The 27835-nt window shown below is 36.4% G+C and overlaps 1 protein-coding gene across 2 annotated transcripts in view; it reads right to left on the reverse strand.

Annotated features, from left to right (window-relative positions):
- The window catches only part of LOC126971839 (prolyl endopeptidase), a 33635-nt gene continuing 5800 nt past the window's right edge, over window positions 1–27835 (reverse strand). For both annotated transcript variants that reach the window (XM_050818334.1, XM_050818335.1), the window contains 14 exons: window positions 22482–22705; window positions 19850–20037; window positions 16897–16979; window positions 15906–16048; window positions 12288–12447; window positions 9750–9869; window positions 8942–9022; window positions 8050–8235; window positions 6927–7040; window positions 5297–5445; window positions 4462–4674; window positions 2750–2889; window positions 2122–2306; window positions 1–234 (listed from right to left, as the gene is read on the reverse strand). In XM_050818334.1, the coding sequence (XP_050674291.1) occupies window positions 169–234; window positions 2122–2306; window positions 2750–2889; window positions 4462–4674; window positions 5297–5445; window positions 6927–7040; window positions 8050–8235; window positions 8942–9022; window positions 9750–9869; window positions 12288–12447; window positions 15906–16048; window positions 16897–16979; window positions 19850–20037; window positions 22482–22705 (2052 nt within the window). In that variant the 3' untranslated portion in view covers window positions 1–168. The remainder of the gene's footprint in view (window positions 235–2121; window positions 2307–2749; window positions 2890–4461; window positions 4675–5296; window positions 5446–6926; window positions 7041–8049; window positions 8236–8941; window positions 9023–9749; window positions 9870–12287; window positions 12448–15905; window positions 16049–16896; window positions 16980–19849; window positions 20038–22481; window positions 22706–27835) is intronic.

The raw sequence follows: 27835 nt of genomic DNA on the forward strand, positions 1-27835 counted from the left end.
TAATAAAAACAAAGTTTATTTATTTATATTACAAAATAATAGAAATGCGTAACAATATCACCAGTCTCTTGATTTCCAGGTGCGTGGGTTCTACGTATGCGACGGATTCACTTCAATTCATAAATACAATTACAGAGTCCCGGCACAATACTTTGTTTTCAATACAATTCACTTGACAAATGTAAGTCCCAGCGCTTGAGTCATAAAGGAGAGGATATCAGTGTGTTCCTCAATCTGAAACAATAAGTAAAACAATATCAAAAATTTGTGGGTACAGATAGTGCAAATACTCCTCTGCTTCTCGACAGCAATACATATACCTTTTAATTATGGTTTGTTTTTGATAAATGTTGTAGACGATTTACTTCAAAAAGTTCGAGCGATAAGGTAAGTTAGCCAGATCTCATCTTTTGACCGATACACATATACTCTCAGCCTGAAACATCTTATCTTTCTTTTTATGGCGGTAAGTCTGGACATAGCGAAAGCCTTCGGATGGGTGTAGCACAAAGCGCTTGTAGCGAAACTACCACCTTATGCGCTTCCCGAAAGGTTGTGCAGATGTGTCACTAGCTTTTTGGATGATCGGAGCCATCAAGGTTCTTATCGGCTGTGCATGCTCCGACTTAAAACCTATAAACGCTGGCATCCCACAAGGGTGCGTTTTATGCCCACTCTTTCTTCTGCATATTAATAATATGCTGCAAATGAGCAGTATTCATTGCTATGCATGACAGCACATGGTGTGCTAGCTACACCGGCCGTGCGAACTTCTACCGCGATAGTGACGACGAGAACCGGCACAAACTTATATCTGAAATCGAGACTATGCTTTGCAACATGTCGGAATGTAATTAACCCTTAGAAGACACAAGTTGGTGACCGCTAAGACCGCTTAAAGTCCCCTGGATTCGGGATCACTTCTCAAATTGCCACAGCCTGTATCGACATACTCAGCGTCGATATATAGAGCGACGTTCATACATAAAGATATAAGAAAATAATAGAATAGAATTTTAGTACAGGAATCTTCGCAGGCGTGCCCAGGACGGTATCGAAGTTTCATCACAATCTGATCAATGGTTTATGATTTCATTGCATATTATTGGGAACAAAATTTGATTTTTATTTATATAAAAGATTAAACTAAAATTTGTTTCATTATTTGTAAGTAAAACATATAAAATTTCACTTGTTAGGAACTCTTTCGGCTAAAAAGAAGCCAATATTGCGAAAATAAGGAATATCGCCAGCGTTTGCGATAAAAAACAAAAATAGCTAATGAATCAAAAAGTATAGTGTGTTAGTTATTTATGTAACTGTTGTGTAATAAGGGGTATTAAAACACGAATGTGGGTTTATGATAATAGTATCACATGAGTGTTTGAAAACCAAGCATACAAGACTATCTACAACCCTAATATGAATCCTCTATAAAAGATTCTGAAACAGTTAGTTTACTGCTAACATTACAAAAGCCAGTCCTAGTAACCATAACATCATCCAAACGAGTGTTGTAATGTTGTACTGTATTTCATTACAACACTTGTTTGAATGATGTAATAGTTATTAGAACTTTGGGTGTTTTAATGTTGGCAATAAGCTAACTGTTTTAGAATTTTATAGTGTAGTTTTAGTCTTGTTCTGTGCAGGTCACCTAAAATTGTATAATATATTAAATAGGCTAAGTTCTTATATGATTAAAAGACAGGCTGGAAGTTTCTTATCAGTTTTTACTACTGATGTAGCTTCATGACTTTAACATATGTTATGTTATTGTCACTCCCAATATCCTTCTCTAATCAGCAATTGCTCCCGCGCCGCGGTATGCGGTAGATCGGCGCGATTCCAATGCGTATTATTTTACGTATATTAATAGATTAATAATATAATATAATTAATTAGGATGATATGAGAGAATGCATAAGAAAGCTATTGAAACAAGATATCGAAACATGCAAAATAAACTATCTTATAAGAAAAATGAGGGTCGGAGCTTGGTCAGGGCGTAGGGTGCCGTACGGCTCTTTCGGTTTTGATGTATATGAAAGGTGTAGTGCCAAAGGGCTCCTCCCGCTTTTGGAAGGATATATCAGAATGTGGTCAGTGAGCCAGACGTACAATCTTGGCGGTGGGCTTCCCTCCGCCGTGGCCCGCCTTGGTGTCGACTCGCGCCAGGAGCGGCGGCCAGTGGTCTGCTGCTGCTGCGTGCTGCAGCGTGGCCACGTACTTGAGCGAGTGGAGCGGCACCACGCGGTCGTCGTGGTCGGCCGTCAACACCAGGGTCGCGGGGTACGGGGCGCGGCCTGTGACACACACAACTACATTTATAATTGTATATAGAAATAAATGTGAGTGTATTTATTTACGCACGCAAGTTATGCTTCTTTGGTGTAATAAAATAAAAATCCTAAAAAAAAAATTCCTGGTGCTGTTATACGTTTGTAGAAAAAACAATATTGTAATATAGAAGGCATTTGTATGGTTAAGTATTCGCACATGCAAGTGACATCATTAAATATGATTTTCTGATGTTATATTTTTCATTAAATTTCAATATATTAATTTGAGTTAGTTGACATTGGGACTACTTCTAATCCCAATCTCATCCCACCTTATTAGTTTAGTCCATTGTTATACTTTATATTCATTAATAATCATCTCTTTTATATCTTCATAATTTTCCCCAGCCCTGGACAGGTTTTCAATTCCATAAAAAAAATCACCGAATAGTTTCTATCAAGCGTACCATTATCGGACGACTTGATATTATGTAGCGGCGAGTACTTTAGCAGGTAGTTAAACTGGGTCTCGTTGTCGGAGCTACCGTAATCGGAGACCCAGGCGTGCCCGATCGTGAACTTCTGGAACCGTAGCATGTCCAGAACCCTGCAAAAGATTTTATTTATTTATTTACTGACACAGAAAACAAAACATTACAATAATTATGGTCTTGTATATAATCTGGTATGAATACCAGTTACTGATACATACATCACTCTCATTGGAAGACCATAAATAAAGTACAAAATAAATTACAATCTACAATTTTGGAGTTCCAGCAAATTATGAAAATAATATAATTAATAAAAGGATAAAGGAAAAGGAAGAAATATAGTAGCGTAAATATCAAGTAACATTAATATTTATGAATAAAAATGTGCGGCAAGTTTATTTTTAGACTTATCACTGAGCCATGAAAAATATCAAAATCTTGGACGCGGTAAATCGATTGTTGAAAAGGTTACCATAATTTTAAAACTGGGCTTATATCGTTCATGTTATTTATACAGATCTGGAGAATACATTAAATGTTAAAGCTGTGTACTACTTCGTCAGTGTTGACTTAAATTAATCTCGGAATGTATTTGTTTGTCTGTCAGTGTGACAATTTACACAATTGTTTTGGTGTTTGTTAATTGGACGTGTTGTCGTTTCGATTCGATAATAACCTGCATACGCGATAGTGAACTTCTTTAATAACACTTCTCTGCATTTCAAAATAGAAGTCGAATTTTTAGAATGTGCGCATAGGAGTTATTTGCGCAACGGTACGGTATACGGTCTTAAAAAATATCAAATTTACGAAATGAAATTGGTGACAAAAGTGAATGGACAAAAAAAAATTGTAGATTCATTTAATTATATTATGTGATGTTAACATTTCGGTAGTAGTAGACACATTGTGACAGCTGTTAAAACGTCGAATGAAAATTGGTTTAACGGTTAACCTCCATTTTGAGCAATGCACACAAAGTGACATACAAATCGCAAGTGTAAAAAGTAGCTTGTACTAAAATAATAAACCTGGCCTGTTTCCATCGGTTGTCTATTAATATACAATATGTCTATAATTATCTAAGTTTTTTATCAAGTAGGGGATCTAAACAAGCATCACTTTTGGGATTAATTACACAAATAAACCTGAAAACAAAATTTGTGCGAGCGCTCTTTTCATGGAACGCGTGAGGGGTTATACTCCCGCATTGGTCATAAAAGATTGTTTTCAGTAGTGGAAGTGTTCGGTCATTGTAAGGTTTGGTGGGTAGATTTAATTCCATACTTCTGACTACCCTCATCTTTTGTGCAATGTAATGGCGACCGCGGCCCATAGCTGTCTACCTTAAACTGTGATTCGAAAAGCTTGTCAACCAGACGTTTTGGTTATCTCGCGCCAACCCTTTGTGTTACTTTTGTCTCCGTAACAATTGCGTGCCGTGCACCAAAAAACCAAAGCAGAGCAATTTAGTGGGGGTTCAAGGTTGGTGGATGAAAGTTTCTATTTACCATTTTCTAGCATTGACCGACAGGTTCTCATTCGAATCACCATCTTTTTTTTATAATTAACTATATCTAGAGTCCAGTCAGGTTATCGAACAGGGAGGTTTGGGTTCAATTCGGCAGCAATTGTCACTGTTTCGAGCAGCTCCTCGGTTGCCAAGTGTGTGGGGTGATACTGACCCGACCTGCACGATGGCGGCCCCGTAGAGGTCGGGCCGCTGGTTGATGCAGGCTGCGACCAGCAGTCCTCCGTTGGAGCCTCCCTGAGCCGTGGTCAGCTCGGGCCTGCTGTAGCCCTCCCGGTGGAGGTACTCTGCCGCGGCTTGGAAGTCATCGAACACGTTCTGCTTGTTCAGTAAGCGACCGGCATTGTGCCATCTCTCGCCATATTCACTGTAAAATAAATACGTACAATTTGGATTGTCAATAGATTTTTTGAAGTGAAAACTTCTTTGGTAAGTGAAAATCGTATGGGTTCGCGTCACCGACATGCTCAGGACTGGCGCACGATTTAATTAAATAATTTAAAAAATATACATATATTACACTGTTAGCAATTTTTTGGATGGGTGAAATCTCATGAGTTCGCGTCACCGAAATGCTTAAAGCAGTATATCTGTAGCTATACAGCTGAAGTGCAAAATTAGTGCTGTCATAAGTGAAATTGAATGGATTTAGTGAAAAGTTCAATGCGTATATAGTGTGCATTGTTGAAGTAGAGTTTTTGTTTAATTATTATATTAATGAAAATTAGTTTCAAAAATAAATTGATATTAATAATTTAATTCTATTTAAACATTATGAATTTCAAATTTTTACACAAAAAGTTCTAAGTTTTCACTTCTATCGGAATTCTCTACAACTGTGGAGATGTGCCCCTCTGAGAGTAATGTCCTTCAAAATGCGCTACGTTTGACCGACGTCAGCGCTGACCGTCGGTCGAGCACTAAATGCAGCCTAAGTATATAGTGATTGAGTGTCATCAGATGTCAGTGGTTCAATGAAGTATACGAACCCTCCACCTCGTATGTTGGGTACAGCCAGTACTCCGTTGAAGTGCTGCATGAACACGATCCTCGTGACACTGAAGCTGGGCTGCACGTTGATGTTGAACCCGCCGTAGCCGTACACGAGCGCCGGGTTGTTGCCGTCCAAAGCTAGGCCCTGCGAATTAAATCAATATTGCTTGAAAAACTGGTTTTTTAAATTATTATAAGGGACGACACCACCAGGATGTTCGGCTGATGGTAATTGATACACCCTGCCCATGCTACAATACAGTGCCGCTCAGGATTCTTGAAAAACTCAAAAATTCTAAGCGGCACTACAATTGCGCTGGTCACCTTGAGACATAAAATCTTAAGTCTCTCACTCTCAAATTTCACTAGCTACGGCGCACTTCACACCGCAACACATTAGTACTATTAGTTAATTCTATATCTTGTGTTTTAATGCTGTAATCTAAAAAAGTTATTTCTGGAGCAACACGTACTGTTCTCTCAATAATAATTTGAGATATATTATAGTTATTTATGCAACTGTTGTGTAATAAGGGGTATTAAAATATGAATGTGGGTTTATGATTTATTTTTATTACGAGGCGAAGCTGAGTGTGATAATAGTATCACATGAGTGTTTTAATACCAAATTATCAACAGTTGCATACAATACTTTATCTACACCCAGAATATGAATACTCTAAAAGATTCTGAAATAGTTAGCTAACATTAAAACAGCCAGTCCTAGTAGTAACCTAATATCATCCATTACTGACTATATACAAATAAACTAAGTACCTACTAATGAAATAATTATTTATTTTAGTAAAAAATTTACATTTTCTATAGTGCAATTATTAAAATTCACTTAAATATTATGTTCGTTTGCAGCGTTTAAAATATCCGGAGGTGTGCAGTCAAAACTTGAATCGCTCATTTTTTCAAAAAAAAATGGCGGGGTTTCGAAAAACCTACTTTTTTTTACGGCGCGCCACGTTCTGGTAGTGTGGAACGCGCGTAAACGAAAATGTTCTTTTTTTAAAATTCATACAGATACTACGCATCGAGCAATAAGAATGTGGCTGTTTGTTGACACTCTTTGCGCATGAAGGGATCGAAAAAAAACCAAGGAGCGTTGTTATGAAATTCAGTACAACATTACAACACTCGTTTGGATGATGTAATGGTTATTACGACATTGGATGTTTTAATGTTGATAATAAGCTAACTGTTTCCAAATCTTTAATAGAGGATTTAAAGCATGGGTGAAGAAAAACATTCAAATAAAAAAGGCAACAACAACAACCGCCTCCTGTCAAATTAACTATAAGTCTCATAAGGAGGTCCGTTCTTAATTCGTCTTAAATCAATTTATTTTTACGAAAACACTAAGCTATATATATAGTCTTATTATTTTAAAAGTACTTAAAAGGGCTTAATGGTTTATAATTTAAATTTAAGCGCAATTTTAAAATGTATTTTTTGGTATTTTTCCCTCAAAACACCTCTAATATCATATCAATTAAGTTTCGAAACGCAACGCATGTGGTTCGAGTAAAAGAGACAGACTTATGCAACGTCTGCAGAGCGTCATCTCTTTCTCAGACCAAATTATTATTAATTATTGTAAAGCTTTAAGTAGTGTACCTTCTTAGAAACAATAAACATTGGAACTTGGGTGCCATCTTTGCTTGAGTAGAATATCTGTTTCGCTTCATACTGGGACGGATCGAATCCTTTCACCTTTACTTCTCTAAATACCTGCAAAATAATATTTTAAAATGCATTTAAAAACAAACCTAATGAAGATTAACTTTAAAATTAATATAATCTGAAAAAATTCACACATTAAATAAAAGAAAAGAAAAACAAAAAGTAAAAAATATTTTTTTTAAATTTTATTATAATGGCAATCAACTTTTTTGACGACATAATAGTACGGCAAACATTGCTTTCTTAGGCCATAGACTATAGAGTATAGACTTTTTCATAGATTCTATAAAGTACGTACTTATATTAGTGATCGTGGCGTTATAAATGACAGATAAAAGTAGAGGAGTAGAAAAATACAAATGAGTCGGGTGCTTTTAAAAAAATACCGTTTTGCTTTATTAAAAAAGCAACTTGCTGCGGAGAAATTGAACCACATCCACTGGAAATTCCTTGCTCTAAAAGATTTTTTTGTGTGCGGACATAAACACGCGCCCACACCCACGCACATACACATACACACACACTTACATACACTTGCAAGGGTACACAATACATCCACTCACACTCAACATCTTAGGGAGGAGGGGATGGCTAAAAACAGGGCTGCATGGAGAGTCTCCCACTGGTAAAAAAATATATGCATCAGGCCTTTTTGATTTCTCAATCAGCTTACTATAATGACCTGTGGGCCTACTATGAACTGTTACTGCGATTCAATTGACGACCTAAAATGAACTGCATTGCTATTTCGTACCACGACGTCAGTAAAGCTATCCAAGTTAGGTTGAGGCCAAATCACGTCTACAATTGAATCGCAAACTGTTTTCGTTCGTTCATTAATTCGTACCATGAGAAACATAAATCCATGATTCAATGTCAGGTGAAGCTGAGCCTTTCCTTTTTGCCTATTGTTTCATCGCGTAGCCTAATTATTCATATTATATTTGTAATGTTTTGTATAGCCATAAATAATTTATTTATTTATTTTCGAAAAACTTACTTAGCTTAACTTTAGCTGTAGTATTAGTATTTTTGTAAAATAACAAATAAAACTCACAGTAGGTTTGTAGGGCTTGCTCTTGAGGTCCACGTGGTAGATGATCCCGGGCGTGAGGAATGACATGAAGTGGTAGAAGATCTCCGTCTGCTCCTTCTTGCCAGAGAAACCCACCACGGAGCCCACGTCCAGCGGGAACTGTTCCAACAGCTCCCCGTTGCCCATACTGTGGAGTTGTAGCACACTCTGTAATACGTACACTGTGTTAAACATGCACACGGGCCGCCGTGTAAACTAATCAGTGGAGCCAAAAATATTGACTGGCGCACGCAATAATTAAAAATATAAAATTAGATACTTTTTGGATGGGTGAAATATCGTGAGTTCGCGGCACCGATATGCTTATAGCAGTATATCTGTAGCTATACAGCTGACGTATTGTGCAACATTAGTGCTGTGTATATCTTATAAGTGAAATTGAATGGACTTAGTGAAAAGGTTAATGTTTATATAATGCGCATTGTTGAAATAGTGTTTCTGTTTGATTACTAAATTATTGAACATAGGTTTTAAAAATAAATTTGAAATTAATAATTGAATTTCAAATTTTAATACTAAAGCCCTCTACAACTGCCAATTTCTTTTACCTGGAGTTAAACGTCATGTTAACTGGCACTCTAGTAGTATATATACACTGCAACTACACATAACAGTATTTATGGGTAGTCACAGTGTATACTACAGTACAATATAATCAATCCTAGTCGTAACGTAAAACAAAACCACATAGGCTGTAGTGCCTCACAAAGACTTAGCTATCTAGTGTACAGTATGAAACTGCAGCTTTTATTGCTCGTGAACATCTTTATGTTTGCAATTTTCAAATTTTATTTGATGTTGAAACATCGAAAGAAGCATAATATTATCCTTGTATTAAGTTAGTAGCACTCACCTTAACATCTCTAACATAGTGTATCACCAACTTGTCATGATCAACAGCGGAGGCCCAGTCCAGCACATCTTTGGGATGTTCCTGTAGCAAATATATTCATTTTTAATAAGTTTTCAATAAATATTCCTTTGTACATTAGTCAATACAAAAGACCATCCACAAATTATGTCACACCTAGTTCATGATATTTTGACCCCTCTCCCCGTCCTTCTCACAGGATGCCAGCTAGATTATGGGTACCACAACGGACGGTAATGTGTAAGCATTCCTACTGCGTTTCAGTCTGAAGGGCGCCGTAACTAGTGACATTACTGGGCAAATGAGACTTAACATCTTATGTAAGTTATCAGAATTTTTGAGTTTTTCAAGACTATACTGAGCGGCACTGCGATATAATGGGCAGGGCGTATCAATTATCTACAGCTAAAGGTCCTGTTCGTCTCGTCCCTTATTTAAAAATTTCCGAGGTCTGGAGAGAGAGGTCAGGAAATTAATAATATTTCCCACCACCCCATGCCATAATTATTGTGTGACGTAATTTATGGATAATATTATGCAATATCGTGTTATGGCATTATTTATCAATTTTAATGATAAATTTATCATAACACCTACCACTAACAATATGCCAATAGTATTACAACTTACATTTTCATTTGATAAGGATAATATGCTAGTACTATTAAGCCTAGTCGACATAGAAAGAACAACGGCCTCCAAGTATCTTCTTCCTCTCTTCATACTTTAGCTTTCCTTCGCCAACGTTCGTTATATGTAGATCCGTATTAACAAAGAAACAAACCCTCACCGGTATAAGCGTCTCCCAGTTCTGCTCGTCAGGGTTGTTAAGGTCTATCTTGACGAGCCTGTAGTTCGGGGCGTTCTTATTTGTGCGGAATATACAAACGGAACCCTCGTTGGTGATATACTGAAAAAAAAATTAAGATTAGAGGTAATAATACAAGAAGCGCGAAACATACTCCAGCTTTAGAAGCTTGGTTGGTTCCTAGCAATAGTATATTTTTTCAATTTAGGTCGTAAGAGGCGACTAATTTACCAGAGGGAGGGCTTCAGTGCACAGGATGCCGTCTAGATTATGGGTATCACAACGGCGCCTATTTCTGCCGTGAAGCATTATTGTGTTTGTGCCGTAGCTAGTGAAATGTCTGGGCAAATAAGACTTAACATCTTGTGTTTCAAGATGACGAGCGCAATTGTAGTGCCGCTCAGAATTTTCGAGTTTTTCAAGAATCCTGTGTGGCACTGCATTCTAATTCAAATTCAAATATTTTTATTCAAAATAGGATGTGACATCACTTATTGAAAGTCAAAAACTACCACCCATTCCAAAATGAATGCCTCAGATCTGAGAAGAATGGGCGCAACAAACTCAGCGGGTTTTTTTTTCATCGAATAAATATGTTTACAAAGTAATATTGTACAATTAAACTTATTATTTAATAGCCTGAGGCCGGTCACTCCATTCCCAATCTGTGGTATCATTAAGAAAGTCATTTATGTTATAGTAACCTTTACCACACAAACGTTTTTTAACAATTCTTTTGAATAACGTTATACTTTTGTTTTGAACATTTTCTGGGATCTTGTTATAAAAGCATATACATCGCCCCACAAAAGACTTACTAACTCGACTTAGCCGAGTAGTAGGCATCATAAGTTTATGTCTGTTCCTGGTGTTAACATTATGGTTATGACAGTTTCTGGCAAATTCACTTATGTGCCTATGAAAATATATTACATTATCAAGAATATATTGAGAAGCAACAGTCAAGATGTTAATTTCTTTAAATTTTGCTCTCAATGATTCTTTAGGACATAGGTTATAAATAGCGCGAATAGCCCTCTTCTGCAGCACAAATATTGTATTAATATCGGCAGCGTTGCCCCATAGCAATATACCATAGGACATAATACTATGGAAATAACTAAAGTATACTAGTCGCGCCGTATCTATGTCAGTTAATTGTCTAATCTTTTTAATCGCGTATGCTGCAGAACTAAGTCTGTTCGCCAATCCTTCAATATGGGGGCCCCATTGTAATTTGGAATCTAGAGTTATGCCAAGAAATATAGCAGATTCCACCGGTTCTATCACCTCTCTGTTTAACATAACATTTGCATTTACATTTTTGACATTTGGTACGGTAAATTTAATGTATTTAGTTTTCTTGCTATTTAACAATAGGTTATTAGCGCAGTACACGATGTCAGATAAAATATCGTTCACTTCGTCATACATAGCTTGGTTTCTTTTCACTTTGAAAATCAGTGAAGTGTCGTCCGCAAACAATACTACCTTATGTTTTTTCTCTATAAGATTAGGAAGATCATTTATATAGATAAGGAAGAGGAACGGTCCAAGAATAGACCCTTGTGGTACCCCCATACTGAGAAGAGTCCCAGGAGATCTCTTACCATTCACGTCGACCCTCTGAATTCTATTGTTTAGATATGAAGTCAGAAGATCGAGCGCAGTTCCGCAATGGGCAGGGCGTATCTATTACCACCAGCTGGACGTTCTACTCGTCTCGACCCTTATTGTTATAAAAAAAGCTAGACATCTGAAATTTCGACAGAGAGTTACCGCAGCAAATAAAAAAATCCAAGGTATATATTATATATAAACATAATTCAAAATCACCGCAATTTGAATGATAAAATTATTTATTTAAAAAAAAGTATTTACCTCTTTTATATCAGTGATTTTAAATAATAATTGCCAATAATGTGTGACTAAAAATTTTACCAATTTTCAGTGGCTACAAATGGCATTGAATCTGGTAGCAGGTACAATAATAAATTGATATTGGTGCATTGGCGTACAATAAACAACTAGACGTATTCATTAACTTATACTGATAACATTAAAACATTCATTCAAATTAACACCTTATTTCGTGGCAGTAATGTTGACAGTCTATTGTATGCGCACATTAGAAGTAGTACCTAACACTACGTCACGCGCGAGACGGACGCGACCACGATACCAGAAAATTTTGTTTTAGCAATTGAAAATTTTATTTGTTTGTTACACAATTTCGTTAATTAAAAGGGGCACTTACCTGAAATACGACACTTCCTTTTTAAGTTTGGATATAGTCATTCACTGAACACGTCAATGCGTGGCGTTGTATTCAAAGCGCGGTCGAAACACAACTGAACGAACTCCGCCTGATAGATGCATAAGCAGAGTTTTGCTTAAATTTTTGTGAGTCTAGTTGTTCATTGTAAGTCAATGTATTGATAGTAATTAAATTTGTTTAAAAGTTGTGGCAACATAATATGACAGTTGCAACATTTATATACTACAAATATGAACATTCACCTCATAGTCAGCCTCAAACTTATGTACAATCTGTGTGAGCGGCAGTTTGCCGCTAATCTCTGGGTGTTTCGATAGATCGGCGAAGAAGAGCAGATTGTCGCGGCAATCCTTCACAGGAGTTACTATCAGGTACCGGCCGCAGTCGCTCACTTCAGCACCACTGTAAATTATTTTAATTCAAAATAATTATCTATTTATCGTATATGCAACATTTATTTAGTTAAGAATTTTATTACATTACATAAACTGCCGGCAAAAGACTAAATTGCCATATTACATCGCAGTCAAGTCAACATCTGTCAAAATCAGTTTTAGTTCTAATGAAATATTATGATTTATATGTTGTGTCCCAATCATTACTTTTTCTTTTGGTTTCTGCCGAAACCAAACAGAACTACTATTATACATTAAACTCAATGTTGAACTAGCGAGTGAGCTCACTGAGTTATAGTCAAACAGAGAGCAAACCGAAGGCGAAGAGTTTTCATTTTGTAATGTTTTGTATCGTTTAACGGCCGTTCCCAATATACTATCTACAGATAGAGGTAAATTACTACCTTCTACTGTCAGTAATTAGCTGTCAATAATCTGAAGCTGTCCTTATATACCCGATAAGTCATTCTTATCGTCTTATATTGGACGCGTGAATTTCAGTTTATATACAAACTTCTATCGCTGGTAAGCTTACCATACGTTTAGCTATACGTCCTCTCGTTGACAGACAGCGTGTACGGATAAGGTGAGTTACCGTCGATAAGTTTATTGGGAAAGAAAAGTCAACGATAGTTAGGATTTATCTTAAGGAGGTCACAACCGGAGATAGACTTCCCGGTCTAAGTCATTGGGAACGGCCGTCAATCTAGCCACAAAGAAAACCGAAAGCAATCCGAATACGTGCCGAACCGAAGTCGATCGCGCGAAGCGAGGCGTGAGCGAGACAGTTAGTTGTGTTAGCTGGCTTTGTATGCATCACGTTAAACAGAGAGCGAATGCCAGACGCACAGAAAGTGAGAAGCGCGACGGTTGTACTTATTTACAATCAGCCGAATCGCCAGATGCTGTTCTGTTGTAATAAAATGATAAGGATTTGTGTAAACAGCTCTTACATTACCGCTTTATAATTGCCAATTATTTAAAGTATTAACATGGATATAGTATGTTATCCTTAATAGATAGACATATGACATCGCGGACTTTTCTGTAGAACTATATAACAATTCCAACCATACATTGTTTTGTTATATCTTAAAGGGTTAAGAGAGCGTTTTCGTTGAAAGCTCCCAGATGGCTATTTTTTCCGACAACTCCAACAAATATCGTTAATATATACAAAAACTTAACAAATTATATACTAAAACCTTCATCGAGAACCACGCTATACATTTTTCTATACAACACGAAATTCGGTGCTATAGTTTTTGAGTTTATCGCGAAAAGAAAGACAAGCACTCAGCGAAGGACTTTGTTTTATAATATTACTAGTTGACTCGACATACGTTGGTCTGTAGATAATAAAAAAAATACTGTTTTATAGGAATTTGGCAATAATATTTCAAAACATCAAGAATTATTTTGAAATTGTTTCACAGTAGAACTGTCAAACCGTGCGTCAATAAATTCTCTCACAGAAAATATGTCCATACAAAACAAATATTGGAAATAAAAATAATTATGGGTCCCAAATCGAAATAAAAACTATTCTATCTCTCAAGTTGAACTAAAGTGCACTCCATGAAGTAATCCCCATTTAAATCCGTTCGTTAGTTTAGGAGTCCATAGCGGACAAACAACGTGTCACGTAATTTATATATATTAAGATGTAATGATACTTTGACACGAGTGGGGTCCCGCAACGCTTCGCTTTCGGTTCGCTCGGCTTCGGTTCACATTTTGTTTGAGCAAAGATTTCCGTCACGTGATACGCGACTCAAATATTCTCCTAAAACCCCTAAGCTAACTAGTTATCTCAGATTACTTAATAGTTGATTACAATTACGAAGAAATCTATAATACTAAACTAACTAGAATAGTAAAATGGTATTATTGACGTGCAATAAAGAACTAGACTCACAATCACACTCTAGAATTGTCTGAAGCAAAACTCTGCCTACACGTCTATTAGGCAGAGTTAATAGTTAATAATTTGTTAACCCCAAAAATTCTAGCGGCACTACAACTACGCTCGTCACTTGAGACATAAGATGGTAAGTCTTATTTGCCCAGTAATTTCACTAGGTACGGCGCCCTTCAGACCGAAACACAGTAATGCCAACACATTACTGCTTCACGGCAGAAATAGGCGTCGTTGTGGTACCCATAATCTAGCCGGCATCCTGTGTAAAGGAGCCTCCTTGGTAAACTGGTAGTTAAATTAAATTAAATTTTATTTATAGGAAAAAATAAGTTAGTAGAAATAATAAAGGCTTATTTTATTTATAAGTCTGAATCTACTGTGTTATTAGTTCGATTTATGGAAAATGTAAATTTTTATTATAATGCATCAACTAGATACAAGTAATGAACATAGTACTAAGCTTACTACTATTAACGAATTCGATTATTCTACCTACAGCTAGTAAATAATCAAAATAAGACCTACGCACGTCTATCTTGCGTTTGAAGCCGCGAGTTAATGCCACTGTTAGCAACAATTCACTAATTAGTAAAAAAACAACTGTACCATTAATCATAATTTTTTATATTTATAGAAATCCCAGGGTTTGAATTGGGATCATGCCAGCCCTTACACAGGAAGGTTTTATTGAGAAGACGGCCAAGTCGGAAGCTACGAAACTTAGTGGAAAGTCGTGAAAGAAGTCATGCCCTCGATTTATAAAGGATTAATTTTGTACGAATTGTTTTATTTATATATAAAAGTACGAGCATTCATGTAGTTAAATACAATATTAATTTAATGCGCTATCGTACACAAAAATGATAATTTATATCGCAGTTATTTTATATTAAAAAGATTATGTCTCAGAACAATCAACTTTCATCGATAATTTCAACGACTTTTTCTCTCCGTCTTACGAATTTTCGATCAGGTCACGTGTCCTAACGCGAGTTTAACATTTTATACCGATCCTTGGGTTTGATATCAAAATTTCGGATACTTTTCGTTTGATTTTTATAAAGTTTTTGATGTCATTTTACTAAGTAGTTAACGGTCTTTCGATATCAGTTTAAAGTTTTTCGATATCTGTAATAGTTACGGAATAATCGCCTGATCACACTTAATGATTACAACCTGTATACGGATAATCAGTTGGTTTTTTTTTTATGGAAAAGGAGGACAAACGAGTGTACGAGTCATCTGATGTCAAGTGATCACCGCCACCCACATTATTTTGCGACACCAGAGGAATCACAGGAGCGTTGCCTGCGTTTAAGCAAGATGTCCGCGCATATTTCGAAGAAACCCATGTCATATCATTCTGAAAACACCACACCGTCATTTCACAGATTTGTTTCTCGTGAAAGAAAGTTCCTTGAAAGCCGCACATCCAGATTGTGGGGTTGATATCCTAATTTGTGGCGTGTCGTGTGAAAGTGGATTTCGGTATATATATACATGGTGGGAATGGTTAATGATGACACCATGTGTCCGTGTCTCACATTCTCCAGAGCGGCTCGTCGGGGAAGTCGACCACGATGACGTCACTCTCCTGCGGCGTGTCCAGCCGATGGTAACACAGCTTCTGGTCGCGGTTCACCTCCGTCTCCGAGCCGTCCGTCTTGCCGCTCTGCTCGGGGTACCGCTGACATGATATTAATATAAAGTAAGCATTTATTCATGACACAACACATTACACATATTATCATCATCATCAGCCGGAAGACGTTCACTGCTGGACAAAGGCCTCCTCCAAAGATTTCTACGACGATCGGTAATGCGCTGCCCTCATGCAACGTATTCCGGCGATCTTGACCAGATCGTCGGTCCATCTCGTGGGGCCTACCAACACTGAATCTTTCGGTACGTCGTCGACATTCGAGGACTTTACTGCCCCAACTCCTCATTTCAAAAATATGGTTACAATGTAATACCGTACCATAAAACTTCTTATTTAATAGCCTGAGGGTGGTCACTAATACCTGTTAATCTGTAGCTGTCATGGTACATTTAAAACCCTTTCATTCATCATGTAACATTAAAATAATATTTTCGAAGAACCAACAGATTTATTTATTAAAAAGTATTATTAAATAGGAAGACTATACTTTAAAAGCATCAACAACAGCACTTCCAAACAGTTTCGGAAATCCTACAAAATTTTAAAAGTTCCATTCGGATGATTTCGTTTACCTAAGTCGTATAAGCTCCGGAAAACAGCATCAGGAATTGATTCCACTACGTGGCTGCGCAAGGCAAGAACTTTCTTGCGAAACGCGCGGTTGTGGAAATGTGGACATGGGATATGAGTAACAAAAAATACAGCTACGGAAATTTGGTAACATTCCCTGGCGGACATCAAAATATATTATTTAAACAGTGCAAAGTAATCATGCTACGTTATACAACAACAATTAGTTTTTAAGTATATATATACCTATAATAAACTATAACTTCTACTCAAATATCAATAAATATAAATGAAACACTTACTGAATAAAACAGCCCTTTATTATCTTTAGTCCATGACATGGAGGCGAATTTAACTTTCTTCAATACTTCTGGATAATCCTTACCTGAAATAAAAATAATGTATATTTGAAATTAAAACTTCCTTTCACCTTCTATCAACAAAGCCAACCTTGGCGGTGCATAGAGACGTCGCTTCATTGTGTGTCTTCTATCGCATTTATCACAGGAGTGTTCCCAATTGCTGTTACATCTTCGTACGACACGCCACATTATGAAATCATCCCCAACATCTGTATGTGTAGCGTTCTTCCACAGTGCGGTTTTCAAGGAACTTTCTTCCACGTACAACAAAGCTGTGGAATGAGCTTCCTTCTGCGGTGTTTACGGGATGATATGACATGGGTACCAAAAAAAGCACATAAACCTTCCTTAAAGGCCGGCAACGATCCTGTGAGTTCTCTGGTGTTGCAAGTGTATGTGGGCGGCGGTGATCACTTAACACCAGGTGACCCGTACACTTGTCTTTCTTTTCTGTAAAAAAAAACCATTATGTTTTTATGAACAAAGACAGCAAAGAAGCGTATGAACGTTCATTATTTTATTTTATTCGGGAAACAAACAGTACAGCTTAATACACTTAAAAATAAAACTTAAAATATAAATCACTGACCAATAAAAGTTGCCACAAATAAATAGTACATAGAAAAATGCGAGCAAATTAATTACAATTTAGAAGTACCTATTTGTAATCAAAATAATAAATAATAATTAAATATATTGAATTGAAAATAATAAAATATTTATAGAAAATTATTGATGGTTTTAGTAATAATATTAATAATAATAGCATACATTATTAAGTTAATAAAGAGATGCAATATTATTTAATACTAATGAGAATAAATTAAAACTAAGACATTTTCTTAATTTGTTCAATCAACTTCTGTAACGACCCTGAAAAGTAGTCAATTGAACAGAATTCTTTGTTGTATACTAAACAAGAACGATGAATGAACGCATTATATTATAGATAGGCTGCACGCGACGCAAAGTTCCTCGAAAACCGCACTCTAGAGGATGGTGAAGATAACATCAGAGTGGAATTCGGCGGCATGAATCTGGTCCAACAGCTCTTCGGAATACTCCCCGTGATAAATACGATAGAAGACACACAATGACGTCTCTACAAAACACAAATTCCGCTGACAGAGCACTGAATACTCGATAATTCGAGCTGTATATTTACAATTATTTCAAATTATATTTTACAGTTAATATGTAATAGTTATTTATGCAACTGTTGTGTAATAAGGGGTATTAAAGCACGAATGTGGTTTTATCTCACGAGGCGAAGCCGAGTGTGATAATAGTATGACATGAGTGTTTTAATACCTAATTATCAACAGTTGCATACAAGACTTTATCTACACCCAGAATATATATCCTCTAAAAGACTCTGAAACAGTTTGCTTACTGCTAACATTAAAACAGCCAGTCCTAGTACTAACTTATATCATTCATTACTGATTATATACAAATAAACCAAGTATTAATGAAATAATTATTTATTTTAGTAGTAATTTACATTCTGTATAGTGCAATAATTAAAATTCAGTTGAATATTATGTTCTTTTGGAAATTAATCGCTCATTTTTTGTAAACAAAACAATAAAAATATCGAAGAAAAATGGCGGGGATTCGAATAACTTACTTTTTTTTACGGCGCGTCTGTAAAAACTCTTTGAGCATGAAGGGAATGAAAAAAAAAATAGGAGTAATGTTATGAAATTCAGTACAACATTACAACACTCTTTTGGATGATGTTATGGTTATTAGAACATTGGGTGTTTTAATGTTGGCAATAAGCTAACTGTTTCAGAATCTTTAATAGAGGATTTAAAGCATGGGTGTAGATAAATAACTTTTCAACACAATTGCTCGTAAAGTTAGCCTTATAACATCGTTCTGAGGGCCATAAACCGAACTATAGCACACAAGTGCATAATAATATTACACGCTAGTGGCATAATAGAATTATCTGTACAAAGTAAAGTTTGTACCTAACTGCAAATTATGTTAGAGTAGAGTAGAGAGAGAAAGAGATAGATAGAGAGAGAAAGATAGATAGATAGAGAGAGATAGATAGAGAGAGAAAGATAGATAGATAGAGAGAGATAGATAGATAGATAGAGAGAGAGTGTTTTTATGCCGCTGAAAAATGCATTGGACACATTTATTTATTCCATGTAACGGAATGGTCCTTAATTAAGTTGAAAAAAATAGCTATAAATGTAATCAATCACCTTACTTTTGGCGCGTGAAAAAAACAATTGCATGCCATTTCCTATAATTTTTAACGATTTATGCAATACACATTTGTTTGTTCCTCGCAAGTGTGTTGAAAAAGTGCATATGAAACTCCTGCGCAACTTAATCGCTTGTATCATAATATATCTACTATTTCGCATCACTTATTGATTGATATATTACAAATTCGAATAATTTTATTCAAAATAGGATGTGACATCACTTATATATATATATATATATATATATCACAAACTACCACCCATTCGAAAAATAATGCCTCAGACCTGAGAAGAATGGTCGCAACAAACTCAATGGGCTTTTTTTTCATCAAAAAATATTTTTACAAAGTAATATTGTATAATTAAACTTATTATTTAATAGCCTGAGGGCAGTCGCTCCAATCCCAATCTGTGGAATCATTAACAAAGTCATTTATGTTATGGTAACCTTTAACACACAAACATTTTTAAACAATTCTTTTGAATATCGTAATACTTTTGTTTTGAACATTTTCTGGGATCTTGTTGTTAAAGCATACACACACGCCCCACAAAAGCCGAGTAGTAGGCATAACAAGTTTATGATTGTTCCTCGTGTTAACATTATGATTGTCACAGTTTCTAGCAAATTCCTCAATAAAAAGAAGCCAATATGAAGATCGTACCGGTGGCCACGTCCTTGATGTGGATGGTGATCCAGTCGGAGCCGCTGGCAGACAGGCCGTATGCGAAGGTGTTGCCGTCCTCGGTGAAGCGGCTCCCTGATAGCGCAACGGTGCCGTCTTCCGACAACGAGTTGGGGTCGAGGAACACACGTGCCTCGCCCTCCAGCTTCTCTTGCACGTACAGCACACTGGAATAATAATAATAAAATCTTTATTTGTTGCAAAAGGAAAATACAGTTTTGCTAAAAATTACCCTCGACCTCCAAATTAGGACAGCCCGTGACACGGAGGTCAGTCTCTGTCTAGTTGTGCAATCATCATCAGCCGGAAGGTAAAGGCCTCTCCCAAAGATTTCCACGACAATCGGTCCTGCGCTGTTCTCATCCAAAGTATTCCGGCGATCTTGACCAGATCGTCGGTCTACCTTTTGGGGGGCCTACCAACACTGCGTCTTTCGGTACGTGGTCGCCATTCGAGGACTTTACTGCCCAACGGCCGTCTGTCCGTCGAACTATGTGCCCTGCCCACTGCCACTTCAGTTTCGCAATCATTTGGGCTATGTCGGTGACTTTTGTTCTCCTACGGATCTCCTCATTTCTAATTCAATATAACAGGGAAACTCCGAGCATAGCCCTCTCCATTACTGTGACCTCTGAGCGAGCTTTCTCATCAGGCCCATAGTTAGCGACAACGTCTGCGTACCTGCTAGTTGTGCAATGTAAAATATCAATCCACACCGTTTTAAGCAACTGTTCGCTTTCAAAATTAGCCGGATTGTACTTCGTGGCCAATTGCGATACTGTAATTAAAACTATTTCAAACTTATGTCAAACGACTGCACATTTCATAGTCAACAAAATTTAAATTTTTTCTCAGGCAGCCCCGCCTCTTATTCCGTAGTATTTACATACTCTTTGTATAAAACACGCATAAAAGTAGACAAACACTTATAATTTAAGAGGTTGCTAATGTGATGTCGTCAATAAACACATTTTTTGAGCTTACACTACAAACGCTGGCTAAACCTTATGACATAGATCAGAATAATGTACTACAGTATTGTCCAGGATAACCCACAACTACCATTTTTTATACTTTACTTTTTACAAGAAATAATGGCTTATTTACGAAGCGATATTAAGCAATACAACATTAATTCTTATCCAGTTAAGTTCCTTAAATACATTGTGCATTTAATATAGATCAATATGGCCCCTTACAGCATGTAATTTAAATGAATATTTTCGAAGATATTACAGATTTAAAATGCGACGGCACTGGCCGGGAAAGTATTAGAATGAGTATCATCAAGCTTATAAAGTATTGCAGTCTACGAGACTTATTTTAGTATGTTATTGTCACTCATTGTTGAGATATAAATAAAGGAATCACTTGGAAATGATATGTATTTCATTTTTACTATTAACTTTGACATAACGAATTCTGTCCTGTATTAATAAATTTTGATACTTATTGTGTTTTCGTGGAACTAGTTTTATTAACATGGCCGCCTGTCCCATTCAAAATGCGAGAGGGTTATACGAGTATGTTGGGTAATTAGACAATCTCATAAAATCATTCAGTGCTTTCCCAGAATGTTATAATGCGGCGCCAATCACGCTACACGTGTTTAGATTTTGGACACACTTTCGGTTCTGTAGCAATGTTGACAAATGTGTTAAATATACATTTTTTAACATTCTTAAGGCTTACGTAATTATTTTTAATGCTCGCATATAAGTAACATAATTTAAGTAATGAATGCTCTTTTCTAAAGGTAGTCATTGATAAAAATATGTAATATTTATTATAAATAAATAACGAATATTTTATTTAAATACATTCTACTGTTCAACTTATACCTCGTATGTGGCCTGACCTTTACAACTTATGCTGAACAGGTATCGGCACTAGTCAACTGATTGCAATTCATATTTGCCATTATGGCGCTAGTATAAATGTAACACTGAAAATTTTTAGAACCTGCTGCTTAGAAAAAATAAATAAAAAAAAATAGTTTTAATGTCGAATTTAGAACACTATGGTAACCCGATGTTGTCATTTGTTGCTATAAATTGGCGGCAAATTGAAGTATGCGTGTAGCATGTCAAAATTAATTTAAAGCGAGAAGATTTTTGCTTATTAGAAGGTCCGAGACCCTTGACTCCTGTATGTAATTATGGAGTTGTCGTAAACGTTCGAACGTCTAATCAACATGACAATCGTTACAAGTATTCTAGCCTGTAAATGTTACTTCATCTAGAAATTCCCCTGGCGAATTTATAAATTTCCTTTGGAGTTTAGCCCATCCAAGGCACCACAAGAGTGTAACGCACCAGCATAATATGAACAAAATCGTGAGGCAAAACAAGATGACAAAAAGGCATCGTACAAAATAGCACATATTATAAAATTACATGTAAATAAACATAGAATAAAATGTCGAATTTTCTGTTCTGTTATGAGAATTATAGAGAAACCAAAAAGTACATAATAATCTATACTTCGACGAAGGGTCAGAAGTCACAACACTCATACTACGTTACTAATAAACACGAAGTTACTACGAAATTAAATATAAAACTAGGACACAGTGATTTTATACAAATTTTTGTGCAAAGATTTTACTCACTTTTGGTTCTGGAGACCGGTATTTTTAAAAAAGAAGTAGCGGTTCCCCCTCCTGAAGGGGCAAGAATATTTGGGGTAATCCCACAACTCTGTCAGCCGATCGTTGATTTGAGACTTCACGGGGCAAGAATCTATAAATGGCCGTGTTATCTTATTCTGCGCCTCGATGAATGCTTTAGTCTCCTCAGAATCGGGATCTTCAAGCCACCGGTACGGGTCTATAATCTGTAAAAATAAATAAACCTTTAGAATACAATCAATGCTGGGAGCAATACATCGAATAAAATTATTTAATTTTTTCATTGATGTATTTTGATTCAAGAGTTTACAAGAAATACATCCAATGATATGTATTTCTTGTAATATTCAATGATATTGTTTTGTTTGCCTTTTGTAATGTTCATCTCTTATCTATCTCACATTAAAACTACTAAGTTTTGGCTTCAGACGTCAGAAAAGATATCGCCTCTGAATTTAATAGCCTTAATAAATAAAACTTCTTGATTTTCCTATACCTAAAAAAAGGTATTGAACACGCATGGCGTGTTTAACAGCACAGTTGTGTTGTTGTATATTCTGTTTTAGCACCAAAATGTTGCATACCAACAGAGGAGTCTCAAATATAAAAAAAAAAATATAAACAACAATAACGCAATGATAAGTATGATTTGATTTTATTCATACAAACATAAAATACAACTATCTCATCTTAATAATATTAGTATCTAACGTAGCCGACGACCGCCGAATCGAGATTGAATGCTTACACATTACTGCTTCACGGCAGAAATAGACGCCGTTGTGGTACCCATTATCTAGCCGGCATCCTGTGCAAAGGAGCCTCCCACTGGTAAAAATTACCATACTTTCGACAGGCCATGCAAGGCGAAGTAGAATAATATATTATCAGTTTATAAAATTATTTTTTGCGTTCATTGCAATCAATAATGACACTACAAAAAACGACTCAGATTTAACAATGGCACTGATCAAATACCATCTGTATTTTCTATATAATACTGTGGATTTAAACTAACATAGTAAAAGCTGTCTGCGAACTATTCACTTCTCGATTTGCCAACATGACTTTGTTATTGTATTGTGTGATATATTAGTAATTACATGTTTCGAATTTATAATTCAATTCACTCTATTTGTTATAATCACGTTGCGGACAATACAAGGCTAAATTATAAGAAAACGTGACATAATTATAGATTGATTAAATAAGATACTGTTCGTACCAACAAAGCACTTTTAGTAGTTGCCAACTGAGCCAACCCTTTGAGTGACGTATCGTTCATAAATATTGGTACGTGTCGTTCAACTCTCAGGTTGTGGCTACATCTACAGGATCTACTTTACAGTTGATAACCTGCTCAACCCCAATATTTGCATATTAGGAAATTTACTTGAGATGTTGCTTCTAAGAAAGAAGAGCGAATGTCGAGTCGCGCATCGTTTGTAAATTTAATTCGTGTAATTAATTCCAGAAGTGAGGCCAAAGGGAGAACAAGTAGTGAGGTAAACCTGGCCTGTTTTCATTGGTTGTCTAGCAGCAACAGGCTCGATCTAGACGTATAAATTATCTTAGGTCCGTATATAAAAACAGTAACAGATAATGTGTAGCACTGGTACAGTCATCAGTGGATGGCTCCTTTGTACAGGATGCCGGCTAGATTATGGGTACAACAATGGTATTTTTCGTAATTTGTTAGTTATTACTTACTATTATATTGCTTATAAAGTTATTTCTATTATATTAATTATCTAATATTAATAAAATTAATAAAAAAGTTGCGTGAAACATAATATAAATTCCCCATGTCATATTAAAACTTGTTTTTGTAAATTACTCTTACAACAACCTTAAGTTAGTGCTCCTAAAGATTGATGAGAATATATAAGTTCAAAACAGTCTGAACTGGTTTAATTTGTGTAGCTGATATTTATCGGTTAATGAACTTACTCGACCAGTTCAGTAAAGTTGTTAGAATTTGTTTATTATGTCTAATAAATAAAACGATTTACGAAAAAAGAAAAAAAGTGAAAAAGTGCTGAGATGGTAAGTGATACGCCCTGCCCATTATAATGCCGGTACATTTTTCTGATAATCCCATTGACACACAATATGATACAACTAGACTCACAATCGCCTATTAAAAGGTCGTCAAAAATTGTCCAAGTACCGTTATATATACGTATACATTAACTAATACAGATAACATTAAAACATTCATTAAAAATAACACCTTATTTCGTGGCAGTAATGTTAAAAGTCTGGTATACGCTTATTAGAATTTGATTATGGTGCGATAAAAACGGATTGTGCGGAAAGTGGGGAATTCACGAGACATTAACATTTTGTTTTAACAATTGAAATTTAATTATTTAGCAAAATGATTTGAAACGTCTAGTTAGTTACACAATTATGTTTATTTAAAGCGGCACTTACCTGAAATACGACAGTATCCTTTTTAAGTCAGGATGTTTTTTTATGAAAATAAGGGCTGAGAAAAGCAGGACTTTCAGCTGATGGTAATTGATACGCGGTGCCCATTACAATGCAGTGCCACTCAGGATTCTTATAAAATCTAAAAATTCTGAGCGGCACTACAATTGCGCTCGTCACCTTGAGACGTGCGATGTAAAGTCTCATTTGCCCAGTAATTTCACTAGCTACGGCGCCCTTCAGACCGAAACACAGTAATATTTACACATTACTGTTTCACGGCAGAAATAGGCACCGCTGTGGTACCCATAATCTAGCCAGCATCCTGTGCAAAGGAGCCTCCCACTGGTAGGATATGCTATTATTTGAATACTTAGTAATTGCGTGGCGTTGTATTCAAAGCGCGGTCGACACACAACTGAACGAAAACTCTGCCTACTTGACGCGTATGGAGTGTTGCCTCAGAAAATTTTTGAGCGTGATTGTGAGTATAGTTGTTGATTGTACGTCTATGGATAAAGCAAGTAATGATGCTTGCACAGTAGGTACTGCTTCACAACAGCAAAAGACCAGCTAGGGTACCTACCTAGCCGGCATCATATGCAAAAAAGTCTCACACTTTTATTTAGAATACAATAAAAATCGGTACAACAGCTAGTTTATACGGTGCTAGCGTACGAAACTCGCATGCGATCTACTGTCAAATTCGCAAGTAAGAGTTACTTACTGCAGTGCAGTTCCTCGGCAGGCTATTCCGTAGTACGCTAGTTGGCACCGTGTAAACTAGCCATTACTTCAAAATTTTTTCATTACTCGCATAGTTTGGACACGTTCGGTAGTTAGCTCGCCAGTACCAGTGTTCTTTGTGTTATAAAAAAATATATTCAAGCCTAGCTCAGAAGTGGAGACTAAAGAATGCCCTTTCAATCTCTCATGAATATGGCTATAGGATATATATTATACAGAAATACATTTTTGAATCCCGACTGTTTCTGATCCAGACATAAGTGCATTGAAACAAATAAATAATTCTTTAATACCTGTAATAATATGCCGTCATAATAAAATATGATCAAATAAATAAACTATAAATACTTACAACAGCCCAAGAAGGCTGTATGTTAGAATTTATCGTCAACGGTAAACATTAAGGGCACGTTTACATGTAGATTGTAAGTCAAGGCGCACTGGGAATCTAGAATCGCCAGCTGCGACAAGAATATAAAACTTGTTTCCGTTCTACTTGACTTTATTCTTTTTATACTCATTTTCCTGCAGATAATATACAGTCATATATTTATTGCTTTATTGCGTATTGGTATGGTATACATGTACCAAGGTAAAATCTCAATGTCAAGTTTATAATTCAAACCAACATAAATTGATGTTTCAGGAACATCTTGATTTGATGAGATAAAAGGGGTCTGCTGGTCACTTTAATAAAATAAGTTACGAAAAAGTAAGTCATATCAAGTATACAACGTTACATCTATATTTGATAATTCAGTACCTCTCAAATCATTTGAAAAAACTATTCAAATTACAACCTCGTTTCTGCAGAGATCGGTAAGATAGCGGCGTTTATTTCTGCCGCGCCAAGCAGGACCGTGTAAGCACTCATGTGTTGCGGTTCGATGGGCGCCGTAGCAAGTGAATATACTAAGGCTCATGAGTTCTAACATCTTAGCCTCAAAGTGATGAGCGAAATTATGATGCCGCTCACAATTTTGAGCTCAGAATCATCTTCTATTATACAAATTAATCTACAAGGCAATTGCCACTTACAGCTTTTGTAAAAAGATTTGTAAATTAATATGAATAATGACTCTGTGGTCGTCTCATTGTAAGGACCACTGCCGCCAAGCGTCCTTGTAACACTAGACTGTTTACGCGGAGACAAAAGAGGCATACGCGATATTTTTACTAAACATTTTATTATTACTAGGAAAGAAATATGTTTTGTTTATTGTATTTTCGCATTTATCATTTCTGCCTGAAGACGTCCACTGCTGGACAAAGGCCTCCCCCAAAGATCTCCACGACGACGATCGGTCCTGCGGTTCCCTCATCCAACCTTTTTCGACGATCTTGATCAGATCATCGGTCCATCTTGTGGGGGGTCTATCTATGTCCTAGCTATGTCCTCTGCCAACTGCCATTTCAGTTTCTCAATCATCTGGGCTATGTCAGTGACTTTGGTTCTCCTACGGATAGCCTCATTTCTGATTCTGTCTCGCAAGCAAATTCCAATCATAGCCCTCTCCATTACCCTCTGACTTTCGACTTTCTCATATAGTTAACGACCACGTCTGCGGTCCGTATGTCATCACTGGCAACATACGCTGGTTAAAAACCTGTCTTGAGACAGTGTGGTATTTGGGACAAGAAGATTTTACGGAGCTGTAACCTCTTTCCCAAATAAGACCTGCCAAACTGTATTATTTGTCCAAGGTAAACGTACTCGTTAGCAACTCGAGAGCACAGTTTCCAACTGTTACGGGAGTAGGTAAGACATGGACATTAGACATGATCTTCGTCTTGTCCGTGTTCATTTTGAGATCTACCCTTTGGGAAGCTGTATTGAGACTATCAGGGATAAGTCTTCAGTCTTCTAAGCCATAACGACATGGTCTGCGAAACGACAGTGAGTGATGTATCCGCCGTTGATATTAATGTCCAATTCGTTCCAGTCCAGAAGTTCAAAGACATATCCAACGCAACGGTGAACAGTTTCAGCGATATGACATCGCCTTGTCTGACTCCCCGCTGCAGTCGGATAGGCGTCGACATCTAATCCTGGAGACGTAATGACATGGTGGCGTTTCCATACAAATACTTCAACGCTTCGATATATCGATAATCAATGTGGAGAGACTGAAGCACCGTCCAGGTCGATCGAGTCA

Source organism: Leptidea sinapis, chromosome 24 (genome assembly GCF_905404315.1).
Source record: "Leptidea sinapis chromosome 24, ilLepSina1.1, whole genome shotgun sequence".
Lineage (NCBI taxonomy): Eukaryota > Metazoa > Arthropoda > Insecta > Lepidoptera > Pieridae > Leptidea > Leptidea sinapis.